The sequence below is a fragment of the Apostichopus japonicus genome, chromosome 17, assembly GCF_037975245.1.
Source record: "Apostichopus japonicus isolate 1M-3 chromosome 17, ASM3797524v1, whole genome shotgun sequence".
Lineage (NCBI taxonomy): Eukaryota > Metazoa > Echinodermata > Holothuroidea > Aspidochirotida > Stichopodidae > Apostichopus > Apostichopus japonicus.
This window is the reverse complement of record NC_092577.1, coordinates 3307501-3321272: the sequence shown is the minus strand read 5'-3', so window position 1 is coordinate 3321272 and position 13772 is coordinate 3307501. Positions and strand designations below refer to the sequence as shown.

At 40.3% G+C, this 13772-nt stretch overlaps 1 protein-coding gene across 2 annotated transcripts in view; it reads right to left on the bottom strand.

Annotated features, from left to right (window-relative positions):
* Nucleotides 1-13772, bottom strand: part of LOC139984066 (uncharacterized) — a 33181-nt gene that overhangs the window by 5826 nt on the left and 13583 nt on the right. The window contains exons 1-4 of one of the 2 annotated variants that reach the window (XM_071997744.1): nucleotides 4827-6314; nucleotides 3354-3516; nucleotides 797-979; nucleotides 319-468 (exon numbers count right to left, since the gene is read on the bottom strand). In XM_071997744.1, the coding sequence (XP_071853845.1) occupies nucleotides 319-468; nucleotides 797-979; nucleotides 3354-3516; nucleotides 4827-4847 (517 nt within the window). In that variant the 5' untranslated portion in view covers nucleotides 4848-6314. Of the gene's footprint in view, nucleotides 1-318; nucleotides 469-796; nucleotides 980-3353; nucleotides 3517-4826; nucleotides 6315-13772 lie in introns of those variants that run through there. The other variant, XM_071997743.1, reaches the window with a different exon arrangement.

Below are 13772 nucleotides of genomic sequence, written 5' to 3'. Positions count from 1 at the left end.
AAATTTAGTTATATAAGACAAAAAGAGCGATAGAGCACCTCTGTAATCGACTTCAATCGTCATGTTTCTCTTGCGATATTCTTCTCTATTTTACAAAAAAATAGTGGACTGAAAAATTCAAGCGACAATTCTCATATCCTGAACAAAGACTAGCAAAGCAATGATTCGTATCTTAAAAACGTGTTTACAATATTCGCCTCAGCAGACCAAAAACTAAGAAGTTGTTACGGGAGAAGATATTTGTGTTCTCCCTCTTACGCATGTGCTTAACATGTTCAAGATATTCCTCCTATGACGTCACTTCCTGTTTAATCTAACCTGTCGTTCGACCATCGTTTGCTGTTGTACAAGGCGGTGCTTGTGTCGCTGTTGTCGATATTCTGTGTGTAGTCGTACGAAGCGGCGGTTGACTGGTCTGTTCAAACATGGCGGATGGTGTTGAAGTACCATTTGTTATCAAGTCTGTCACTGGTTGAAACAAAAGCAAAATGTTAAAATTGGATTTTGATCAAGTTTAGTGAAATCAATGATAGGTAAATATGTCTGTGGAAATTATTTGTATCATATCTGATGAACAGAGTATACACACAGGGAGTTGTTCTACCTGCTGCACTGTACCATATTGATATTTTGCCAAATAATTATTTTATGATAATTTTTGTATTTTTTTTTTTCATGTTTACGCTTAATCCTTTTCTCAAGAGGGGGACTATTAAATTGAGAATAAATAAGGGATTCGGTTTTGTAGTTATGTACTCTATAATTAATGTAGAAGATATAATTCCGTTGAACTTACAATCCTGGGTTGACGTCGAGGGCGTTTCTGACTGGTCGGATGGAAGCGTTGCCGTGACAACCGGTTGTTTTTTCGTCGCTGGAACGTCACTATCAACTTTAGTTGAACTTTCTTTGTCGTCCATCTTGTTTTTATCATACAGGGTGGAAGAATTGTCATCCTTTTCTAATTTCAGAGGACCAACTGTGAAAGAAGAAACTGAAATGAATTAGAAGATAGTCTTGTCCAAAGGAAGTTCATGAGACCAGAGAAAACCGCTTGCTACGGGGTCATACCCTCTGGGTAAGAAGCAGGGTTATAGCCACGCCGGCCGACGGCGGCCGGTGGTAACCGCCACTCACGCCTGCCGGCCGGCATTGGAAGTGAATAAACAGTCCACTGGCCGGCACAAAAAATAGTAAAATGCTTGTGAAATACAACAAAAGTAACAAATTTATCTTTCCCTTGCCGTAAAACATGATAATAACGTCACCTTTTTCTGTTATTTACCAATTGTAAATCTGAAAAGTAGCAAAAATCATCATGAAAAGTAAGCTAAAATCAGTGTAAAACGAAGTCTAGCTGTACTTCGTACTTCGAATGTATAAATAAAACAGTGCACAAACGGGGTTTCCCCTGTATGACGTGTATCTCATGATTGGATGCGAGAGCTTCGCTCGCTACGCTCGCTACGCTTCGCAAATTTATTTAACCAGCACTCACAATCTCCTAGCTATAACCCTGGTAAGAAGGGTTCAGCAGGCCATTTGCTTTCTTTAAACTGTCGCCCGTGCTGTCAATACTAAGACATTGTTCCTAATGTAAGGCTAACTGCTGTATGGAAGCATGCGGCCGTCGCAATTAAATAGTGGCATGTTGTAATTTAGGAATAAATTGCTCTCGGCTGCCTGTTATTGGTGAATAAACCGTCGAGACCTTACATTTTGGGGGAATAACGCAACAGCCATGTAAACGAATTTAGTTCCACATTGTTTAATTAAGTTCTTTTCTCGCATTGTTTCAATTAATAAGTTCAACACTATTTGTACTTCAAACAGTGCGGGATTATCCAATCAACATGTTAGGCAAGTGATTAGAGAGCCCAAAGGACATGGGCCGTCTCATACAATCAACATGTTAGGCAAGTGATTAGAGGGCCCAAAGACATGGGCCGTCATATGTTAAGCAAGTGATTAGAGAGCCCAGGGACATCGTCTTATACAATCAACATGTTAGGCAAGTGATTAGAGGGCCCAATGAATTGGGCCGTTTTATACAATCAACATATTAGACAAGTGATTAGAGGGCCCAAGGACATGGGCCGTCTTATCCAAAAAATATGTTAAGCAAGTGATTAGAGAGCCCAGGGACATCGTCTTATACAATCAACATGTTAGGCAAGTGATTAGAGGGCCCAATGAATTGGGCCGTTTTATACAATCAACATATTAGGCAAGTGATTAGAGGGACCAAGGACATGGGCCGTCTTATCCAATCAACATGTTAGGCAATTCATTAGAGAGCCCGAGGACATGGGCCGTCTCTTACATCTCATGGAACTCTTTAACGGGTTTTGTCTGCAAACCTTAGCACGGGGAAGCATATGTGCTTCCGGTATATATAGAAGGTGGTTATCCGGCCCTGATTTCAAATGGAAATCATTGGTCTCTCAAACTGTTCGTTAAATTTACTTTCGGACATATATGTTTTTGGCGTGTAATTTATCAGTTCAATCGTCACCCATACATTTTTACATAGAAGACTTAATTGTATAACCCGAAAGCCAGTAGGCTTTGTGATTCCTTGCTATACAATTTGCTCAAAATTCCACAAACCTATATAAAATTTACAGAGGAATTAAGTGAAAACCAGAAGAAAAAAGATCAGAGATGTCCAGATCTTATGTGTATCACTCACTTGTGGGGCATCAACCATTTAAGTCACTAGTAAAGATTTTACAATACACAGAATGTTTATTCCAAAATGTTTCAATATCCAGAAAGAACAGTCTTCCTGTGTGAAATATATACACATAGATGTATTAACAAAATCAGCTCTACCACCTTCCAAAAAATCCCATTAAAGAATTGTGACAACTCTACGTGATATTGTTTATACACTGTGAAATATTTTCACAACTGTGTCGAAGCAAATAATATGTAATATAAATCATAGAGAAAACGGCCAATTATCAGTCCATTTCAGATAACTCAATATGTTGCATGAACATTTTAAATTTGAAATCCATCCAACTTTGTAATATTGAGCTACCGTGTTTACAAGGTTTCCACAGTTTGACCTCTGGTGACATAGAATGACTTTTGAGCCCAGCCAAAAATAGTAGCAGCCGAGAACTCAATATCGTGCATTTACGTACAAATTTTGAAGTCCATCCAAATTTAGCATATTGAGTTATCGTGTTTACAAGCCAATTAGTTGTCAAAAACACACCTACACACACGGCATCATGCCCTCAATGATTCCTTTGCTTTCAACAAGGAAACAAAAATCCGATCGTCGCTACACGACAGATGATAGTTCATACAAGGCTACCGTAGATAACAGTAAGCACACTTACACAACATAAGTATCAGAACCAGAACAGTCAGCATACCGACGGCTGTGGATGAAATGAATATGCATTTCTTTTTATTGATTTTCTTCTTCTTCTTATCTGGACCAGAATCTTCATCCATGGAAAAGAGTAAATTCAGGCTTCTCTGTCTGTACTCGTCATCCATCTGTTCGTTATTAAGAAAACAGAATAGTATATAAATGTTACAAAGATAAGAGATTTATAACAATTACCAATCTTTACTACTACTTTAATAGTCATTGTTGAAAATGTACTGTACTCGATATGGTTTTCTTTTTGTGTCTCCAATAACTAGTGACCGTTTATGATCAGTTTACAGGGTAGGGTGGGGTCAGTACTGGGGGATGGGAGGGTTTCGTAACTTTCAAGAGGGTAACATATATATTACACTATGACAAATGTACGAAATATTGAACAAAGAAATAGTAAACAAAAATGTAGCAAAAAATACATTTCGGTTAGAGTGGAAAATGAGACCGCTTCTCTTCCAGCTGAGTTGTACAGCCCTTATTAGTCGTTGGTTAGCTGGTAGTTGTTAGTTGGTGATCTTTATATTCTCCACTTCCTTTCCTGGGCTATGTCAGTCAGAAGTCACAGTACTAGACAGTATTATACTATACGGTACTATACAGTACTAAACAGTACTATACTATACAGTACTATACAGTACTGCACTATACAGTACTATGCAGTACTATACTATACAGTACTATACTATACAGTACTATACAGTACTATACAGTACTATACTATACAGTACTATACTATACAGTACTATACAGTACTATACTATAGAGTACTATACTATACAGTACTATACAGTACTATACTATACAGTACTATACTATACAGTACTATACAGTACTGCACTATACAGTACTATACATTCACAGTACTATACTATACAGTACTATACTATGCAATACTATATAGTACTATACAGTACTATACTATACAGTACTATACAGTCACAGCACTATACAGTATACTCCCGGATCAGACACAAGATTCATTCGATCAAAACCAGAAAGCAGAGAATTGATTTGAGAAGAAATTCGGCTTTAAATGTCTATTTGAAAAAAATATTAAGAAATAACATGCCTCATAATATTATACTAGTAAAATGATAATAACGATGTTTGCATGCTTCACTATACCAAAGATCTAGCCCTAGATGACTATGTATAGGTCTTATTTTGGACAATAATCATACGTTACACGGGGCAAGCATTGTTATGAAGTGTACGGGTATGTAGGCCAATGATATATGTATATAGGCCAACCTAATTCATATCCCTTCTCAATTCTGGAGTGCTATTTCGTTAACAGTACTGTGTAAGTTAAGTGTAAGTGTAGTTAAGTGTACTGTGTAAGTTAAGTCATATCGATTTATTTCCAATGATTGAAATTGTCACAAAAATTGCAACTGGCAAGTCGAAAAGTTTATTATTTTACCTTATGCAGAGCGCCGTCCATAAATACTTAATACGTATAAAAAGTTCCAAGGTATGAAAATAAACATTCACAGAAAGTTTACGATGTATATTCCAATTGTTTAAACAAAAACTTGTAAGAGATGGGGAACCGTGTGTACCACCCTTCTGGTTCCTCTTGTGCACCCTTCTGGTTCCTCTCGCCTCAGTCTTTACAGTAGCAAATGTCGAATGCCTCCAATTATAGTGCTTAGTCCCACCTCGGTCAGTCAAGCTGTGTAATATATGTATTATTAGTATTGACAGATCGATATAAACACGATGTCCACTCCACAGATAAAGTAAAAGGCTCCTTCACGCTGGTCCACGCGGGGGTCCCATGAGAGCTCTAAGCGCCAGTTTATTTTCGTTGGGCAAACCAATATAATAACTAGTACAATTTCAATGAAATATTTTATTACATACCTATTTTTTATTCCGATTTCGACCAAACAAAAAAAAGAAAATACCAAGTGATTTATATGCCTTGAGGCAGATTCTGTCATTTTTGTGAGATCTCAATCTAGATTTCGTGACTTTTGTCCCCTAAATTGAATTGATGTAATGTTATTTCACATGTTTTGAAGTGTCGAGGGGTCTGTAATGAAGCACCATTACCATCATTCGATGTCTGGTTGGTCGTTCGATAGAATCCAGAGCCAAACTCATTATCAGCTCAAAGGGAACAAGAGAAGAATTTTACATTTTCTAGAGTACTGGATAGTTTGAACCTCTCATTTTTCTCTTCGTAAATTTTTCCCGCTTGAGCCGATGCGACCGATACTGTAAATATCATAACCAATGTTTGAAAACTTAAGATGGTGTTTCACACCGGCTCGAGCCAGAAAATTTGACTTGGTGTGGGATACGACGGGAAAGGGTGGGGGTGAGGAGAGTTGAGTTGAGGGTGCGGTGAGACTAAGGTGAGGATAGGGTGAGGGTGAGGGTGGGGAACAGCAACAGTTTAGAAGGGTACAAATACTCATGTTGTCCTGTAACCTGTGAAATGTTTGCACACATGGTGCATGGTGGCATAAAATATGAGAACACATTTAGCTGTATGGAAGTACCACCCTCACCCCCTCCCACCCCGTGAGTACGGGCCTGATTTTAAAGAAATAGAACACCATCAACGCTCAACCTATATAGCCTACCACACTTTAATGAAAAAAGGTACAAACCTAGCTTAATTTGCATAATAAGGTATGATGTTGTTACATTGATATTAACAGTGTAGGCTTCCTACTGTGATAACTCCGAGTTTCTTTACTATCTTCTTATTCTATTTGATTTTGTTTTTATTTGAACGAAACTCTCAAAGACCTTTCCTAAGGAAATATCATTGAAACTTGCAAGAAAAAGGTTTATCTACTTACGACCGTCTATCAGTAATTTAAATGAGGTCACCATTCAATTTGTCGTTAATATTATAACATTCATTAATTCATTAATTAATTCAACGTTAAAATAAATAGGACTTCGTCCTCTCCCCTGCTATCTTTCCTCTCCCCTCCTCTCCCCCATCCCCTTTAACCCACCCCTTTATTCACCTCTCATTATCCTGTCAGTTCCCGCCTAAACCCGTCCACCGTCATTAACCAAGGCTCAACATTTAAAATGTCTGCTTTCCCTTAGGCCAGGGTTTCCCCGGACTTTATCCCCCACGAACCCCCTGTGGATGTCAGAGTTGTCCACGAACCCCCCAACTTTTTGAGACACGATCTGAGTCAATATTATACTTTAATACGCACAATATATAGTGCTTTGTAAAAGATCAAGTTCAAAGTCTAATATTGAACTGGTATATCATGTTAAAACAGGCTAGTGACTGCATGTTGTCACTCAACGACGGTTTTCAAGCATGAATTTATGCTAACTTTGCTTTGTGTCGGGCAAAATGGAGGTCATCTGGAATTTCCAAAATAATAATAATTACTTTGACCAACCTTTCAGTTGCTTTCTCAGCTCTTTATCTTCACGACTTACTGTCATGCGTACAACAACTTCACCAAAGTCATGCGGCCTGTGTCTGTTTCATAATTCAGTTATTTATCACATGCACGGTACGGTACTACAATGGCAACATATGCTTATGGAACGCGAAAAGAGTTTGTCGATAGGTACGACTTTTGTACATTACTAAATTATATGATATATCAGGTTTTTGTCGAGTAGAGGATCGATGTTAGTTTAGTCCCGACAAAGCTACAAAGTTTCATGCGGAAGAGTGAATTCCAAAGACAAGAATGGAGAATATTTATAATGTTCTGTGACTTTTATTCCTTCACTACTCCAGTCCCAAACTCCTTCACTCAATCTCTCAGGTCTTCATCAGTTTGCAGTCACTACTCTCAGCCACACCCTTCATTTTCCCAACAGCCAGCACAACAACACAAGGCCAATATTCCAAGTCAAAGTCAAAGTGAACAGTGAACTCTCTACTTCTCACACAATATCATAAGTAGTCTGCAGTGGCGTCGCCAAGGGGGGGCCAGGGGGGGCACGTGCCCCCCTGGAAAACCTAGTGCCCCCCGAGTGCCCCCCCCCCCATCTGAGATTTGGGTTGGTAAAAAAATATATATATATTTTGTTATATTCAACTCCCATCATCTGAGTTGGTTTTTCATAAGGAAAAGGAGCACAGTAATTCGTATTTTCTTCAAATGAGCTGCGAAAAAATGAAAAAGTTTATCCTTGAACGTCGGGTATCGAAGTCGTAACCCGCGCCATCATAACAGGTGTCGATATTTACATTGAATGTGTCAGTGCTCACGCCATACCAGCGGATATACACGTCCGCTTCGCGAGCTACATGACTGTGAGAAGGGAGGGTACTGCAATATGTTGCCTTGGTCTGAGGTTGACAGGTTAGGAGCTGACGAAATGTGAGAATGTGAGGGTCCGCAGGTACCATACTTGCCTATATTTGTGGACCCATATATTTACCCTGTTGTGTAGGGGGTGCAGAGGTCATTTGAGGTCAGATGCTTGTAGGAACAAATGGCGAATGTTCACACCTGCATACTGAGCCATACTCGATGTGTGATCCAACTTTGGATTGCATGGTGAGATCCCTGATAGGAGCTAATAACGATGCTGGAACCTGTTACATCTTAATAGATAATGGGAGAAAACGAGAAGGACAAGAAAGGAGTCGGGGGTCATGCACACATTAATTCAACAAATGTAGGTTCTATTGATAGGGTTAGGCTTAATATCGACAGCATGTGGTTCATATCCTCTGCAAAATTCTGCGCCTTGTTAAAATCATTACCTCAAAAATAGCAATTTCTGGAGATATCTTCAGATCGAATTTAGCATCAAATGTGGCAGCATTTTGCATCTAGCCCATCCTCCGTATGCGAAAATTTTCCAAAGGGGAGGGGGCAGTGGCGGCGGAACCGGGGGGCTTGGGGGGCTCAGCCCCCCCCCCCCCAATGAAAAAGTCGAGGGGGCAAATGCATGATAAGCCCCCCAATATTTACCAAGGCTCCGAAACGTGCATCTGCCCATTTTTCAATGCATACTTGTCGATCTGTCCGATGCACACGTATACTATATAGGTGTAATCATTTTAGTAAATGCTGCATGGGGGACCGTCGGCCCGTCCCCTGGCTATAGACCACATTGTCACCCCAACCGCGTCTTCACGCCTCGTGAAAAGTGGAAGCAGTGAGTGTGAGTACCGGTAAGCGCAACACAACTTCGTCTTAGGCCAATGACTTGCTTCATTTCAGCCAATTCTCCAACATCCCCTTACTACACTCAAAAACGTCTTTGCGAGTACACTACGAGTAATAGCTACTCTCTTAAAACACCATCGAATATACAAATTACTATGTTTTTACAGACTTTTACGTGCAATCTGAGAAATTGCAGGCTTGAGACCCATATTTTAGGGCTAGGTATTCGCAGCATAAAACACTCGGGAAGTGCCGTTTCCGGCCATCTGGGGGTTTGAAAAACCCAAAATTTTCTTGTACGCTCCGCGCCAACCGATGGTGGCGCTCCGCTTAGATAGTCTCTACACATTAGTCCCCCCCCCCCCAATAATTTTCCGTTCCGCCGCGCCTGGAGGGGGCACCCCCTCCCCTAAGGCCACTCCCCCAGGACGGCGATCCGTATCCACCTAAGTGCCCCCCCATCAAATGCTGGTGCCCCCTGTGCCCCCCCCCCCCAGACTGAAAAGTCTGGTGACGCCACTGGTAGTCTGTACATATAGCATACACTGTAGAAACACACACACACACACACATCTCTAACCCCTCTTGACCCCCCATCTCTCCTTCATCCTGCCTGACCTGCATAAGCACCAACTTTCAGACTTTCACTGGCTCACGCCCAAGAATTCCATCTCCATAGCAATAATATTTACAAAGTATAGTTAAAGAGGTATATTATAGAAATAGAAAGTTGCGATATATAGATTGTTCATGGTTATAGAAATAGATAGTTGAGATATGTAGATTGTTCATGGTTATAGATATAGTCTTTAAGTTTGTTCTCGACAGTTTTAGTTCAACAAAAATACTGTAGTTTTGACTTTCAGAAACGTCTCACGAACCCCCTGGGATGGACTCACGCGCCCCCTGGGGGTTCATGCACCCCTGCCTTAGGCCATTTGAGGGTGAAGTTTACATTTGTTAAGAACTTCTACGCTCCAACTGCTCGCCTACCTTATAGTCTAATATGTCTATACAGTTGCTCATATTCGAAAATGGTTTCAACCACACGTTATTTTGTTCGGCTCCATCCCTGATCTATACCATGCATAAACCAGTTAGCTGCCATGGGTACAAAACATGGAACAACACCAGCATGAACACGTCTAACAAGGAAGTTATTATGCAAAGCAGGGGTGACAGTTCCATGCATGCCCTAAAATTTAATTGTCTGAAAAATTACTGATACGGTTACAAGTAAACAGAGTGAAATAAATAAATTATTCATATGTTACATGTAGCCGGTCAAAAACGCAGTGACGAGGCTTAAATATATTTTTAGGTTTGGGAAGATTACAAGTGACACCTCCAAATTAGGGCAGGGCCGATTTACTCTGAGATCGTGGGGACAACTTAAAAAGGCAGAATGCTCACACAAAAACAAACAAATAAAGGTAAAGTGGTGTGTTTACAGACACATTACTTAATTTATGGTGTCCTTTGGTACATTTAATATAATCATCTATCACCAAAACATTCCTATCTAACCAAACAAAAGTTATAAAATTGTCTATTTAACCCACAATTCTGAAAAGGGATACCCTCTTGGAGCCACTCATATATTCCTAGAAAATAGGACCACGCAAAACAATTACTTAGCTTAACGAAAAAGAAAGGTCACACAGGGCCACCCGACTACTAACTGTTGCCATGTAGTAGTTAGCAATAAAAGTGAAAATAAAGGGAACTCATAAATCTCTCAAGTTACGGTTATTTATTGTCAAATGAATAAAAACAAAAGAACAAAAAAATGATCAAATGAATAAAAACAAAGATAAGAAAATGAAAGAAAATGATTAAATGGATAGAAACAAAAGGTGGAAAATAAAAGAAAATGATAACTATACAAAACATTAACCAGGTTATGCTCTGGTTACATATTAAAGGTCATGCCACTAAACGCAAGGGATATGACGGCGGTGGGGGAGGAGTCGTCCGCCGTCAATCCCTACCACTTCGGGTAATGGTGTTCGTTTGGGTATAGCTTCTCTGGTAACGTTTATTTTGTGATTTGATATATCACCTGTTGTGGAACTGTTACTGCAGGAAGCCTGAACATGATATATCATTGAGTATAGAACTGTATAGATGACTTAAAGCTGTATAGAACTAGAATGGTAGTGAGTCTGTTCTGGTACGCGTACTCATTACATAATGAGTTCGAGTACCAAAACTGTACGAGTACAGACTTTACTCGATGTAGTACTCTCCCTTATGTATTTGTACTCCGCGGTGCATTTTGGGTAACTAGCATATATACTAGAACAAGGTGTATTATTCGCAATCCCTCCTAAAGGATTGTACTCATACCTAGGGGAATTATTCGACTTGTACACGTACTCATACTGTTGTTAACAGGCGCTTATCCAGGATTTTCTAACCCGGGGGCGCGAATTACTATCTAAGCGGAGCGCCACCATCGGTTGGCGCGGAGCGTACAAGAAAATTTCTGGTTTTGATACCCCCCAGATCACCGGAAATGACACTTCTCGGGCTTGAAAATGACCAACCAAATGTACACTTTTGCCTGAGAACCAAGTATTTCCCAATTTTTCTTCCATCCATAGCCTTTTTGAAGATTGTCACCAGTCACACATCATGTTCGACCTGATTGCATGTCCTATGGATCATTGCTTTTGTAGGCGATTCTACGTCACGGCCCACAATATCCGAAAGCCCCACTTTTCAAGGTTTTAAGCCAATTATTTGTTGAGAATTTGAAAATTCACATTTCTCGTAAATAAAAATCACTTGAAAACATACCCATAATGTTGCACAAAATTCAATCTATGGACAACCAATAGGGAAAAACCTCCTCCAACCCCTAATAGACAGGTACAAATTGCACGAGTAGAGGAAAGTATGATGAAGAATGTTGGTGAGGAAATTTTCGAAAATTCAGACACAGTTAATTTGTTGGTGTACAAATATTAAAACCTCTTATTATGGCTATTATAAAACTTGGTTGAAGTAAATGAAAAATAGCAGATATTTCCGATATCAGGTATATCGAAAGCGAACACTACACACATAGGCGTAGGTCCCGTGGGAGGCGGGGCTGCAGCCCCAACCCCCCCCCCCCCCCCGCAACCATTTTTTTCGGGCACCTACTGAAAGAAAAATAAATAGCAATGAATAGCTTAAAAATTGTCTCCTGGTAATTAAAATAAAGTTCTAAGATTGGCCGACATTACTACTGTAAAAGAGAGTTTGACATAAATGGATCTGTATGCTTTTTCTCCATCTACATAAGACATTTGGTTGTTTACATTAGCATCCGGCGGTATGCTGTGCTACTTTCACGGTCCGTGCGGTACACGGTGCCATGCAATGTAATGACCGATGCCTGCTTATATGATATTGGCATCGATATGTTGAACGCGCGCTTCGCGCGCGAAAAATTTTGGCCTTTTTTTCGGGCAAGTCGTTACAGCCCCAAATCCAATTGGGCTACGCCTTCGACTACACACATAGACAGTTTTTGAGGCTGTTCATCGTGGAACAGGCATTTCAATGCTCACTGATATGATGTTATATCTGCTCTTTGCTTTACCAATTCGAACAGGCGTGTAGCGAGTAATTGCCAAGAGAGGGGCGAAGCCTGTATGCAAACTATCTAAGCGAAGCGCCACCATGGGTTGGCGCGAAGCGTACAAGAAAAATTTTCGCCGAAAATGCCTCCCAGATCGCTGGAAATGACACTTCCCAGGCCTTGTAAGTTGCATCTAAGCATTGTCTATTTTGAAATTACTAGCGATGTCATAAAGAAAATTTGCTCGGGGGGGGGGGTGGGGCGGTCGCCCCCTTCCCGAAATGCGTCATGTTCCCGACGACCCCGTCGAGTTCAAGACCAGCCACAGTTGGTTCCATATAGCATAATTGTACAATTGTTTAAGGCGTCCATACACACACACGCGTTATGATAGATCATATATAGTATTTATATAGATACATTAGTGAGAGAGGAAACATGGAAACGTCAAAAATGGAGTTGTTGGTGTAAGGGGTAGGGTGAGGCGCACACCCCCTCCATAATCCTTGATCTGTCACTGGCTACCCTGTGTATATAATAGGGATCAGCGCTTTAACTATGACTGTTCCTCTTTCTCTTCCCGATGTCTTGGCTATCTTCTACTCCCTCCCTTTCTCCTTTTTCTCTCTTTTTTCTTCTTCTTTTCCCTTCCTTCCTCTCCTCCTTTTCTTTTTCCCCCTCCATTTTTCTTTTTTCATCTCTTTTTCTCTCTCCTCTTTTTCTTACCCGGGGGGCGCGCGCCCCCAACGCCCCCCTCGGATACGCACCTGGTTAATCTGATTTGTTGATGCCACTGGTAGTCTCGTTTACCATTTAACCCCGAAATACAATCTGGATCAAAAAGGCAAAATCGTTAAGATTTCACTCAAATTGGCTTCCGTACAATATGATTCAAATTCTTATTGCAAGTCTCGACATGTGAAACCACAGGCTGCTAGAACACATCTCCCTGTCAGTGTATTCATATTCACAGGCACTGTATTCTCAGTTTAAAACACCGTGTAGTATCATGGTACGCCCAGCTCGACCGTTGGAAGATTGCGGATGACAAGAAACCCATAATCAGATCGGCCTATTCAAAACCAGGCGTTTCGTCGACTAAAAACTACAATGAGATCTGTACAGAGATTGAGCATAAAAAAGCATCGAAAATTAAAGACATTAGTATCAACACAAAGAAAAATGCTTTAAGGTCATCATTATTGCCACGAATATGCTAGAAAGTCCAGAAATGGTCACGAACTCAAATTTGAAACAACTGTCTGCCCCACATCTTGGCATTTTCCCGCCTCTGTGAGAGATTTCATGGTTTAATTATAGATACTCCGCAATATCTTAGAATACCTCGGGAGGCCTGATCCTCCCTAACTGTACTCTTGTCAACTTTTTAGCAACTTTAAGCTTGCTAAAATTTGCGGCCAATACAGATGACCTTTTATTCTTTATCACAGAGTCAAAGGTCATCTGATTGATTGACTGCAATTGTTAAATAACAAAAACAATGGCTCTCAGTTTGTGAAATATTACAAAAGCTTTATTGTCGTTTTATTGTTAGTCACTCAGCTACCGCTTTAACGAAACAGGGTCTGGTCACGTGTTCTACATGAACACCATCGAGTCAACATTTAAGGTCAGAAGTCAACTCATCCCACAGCTATCAACGACATACATGCAG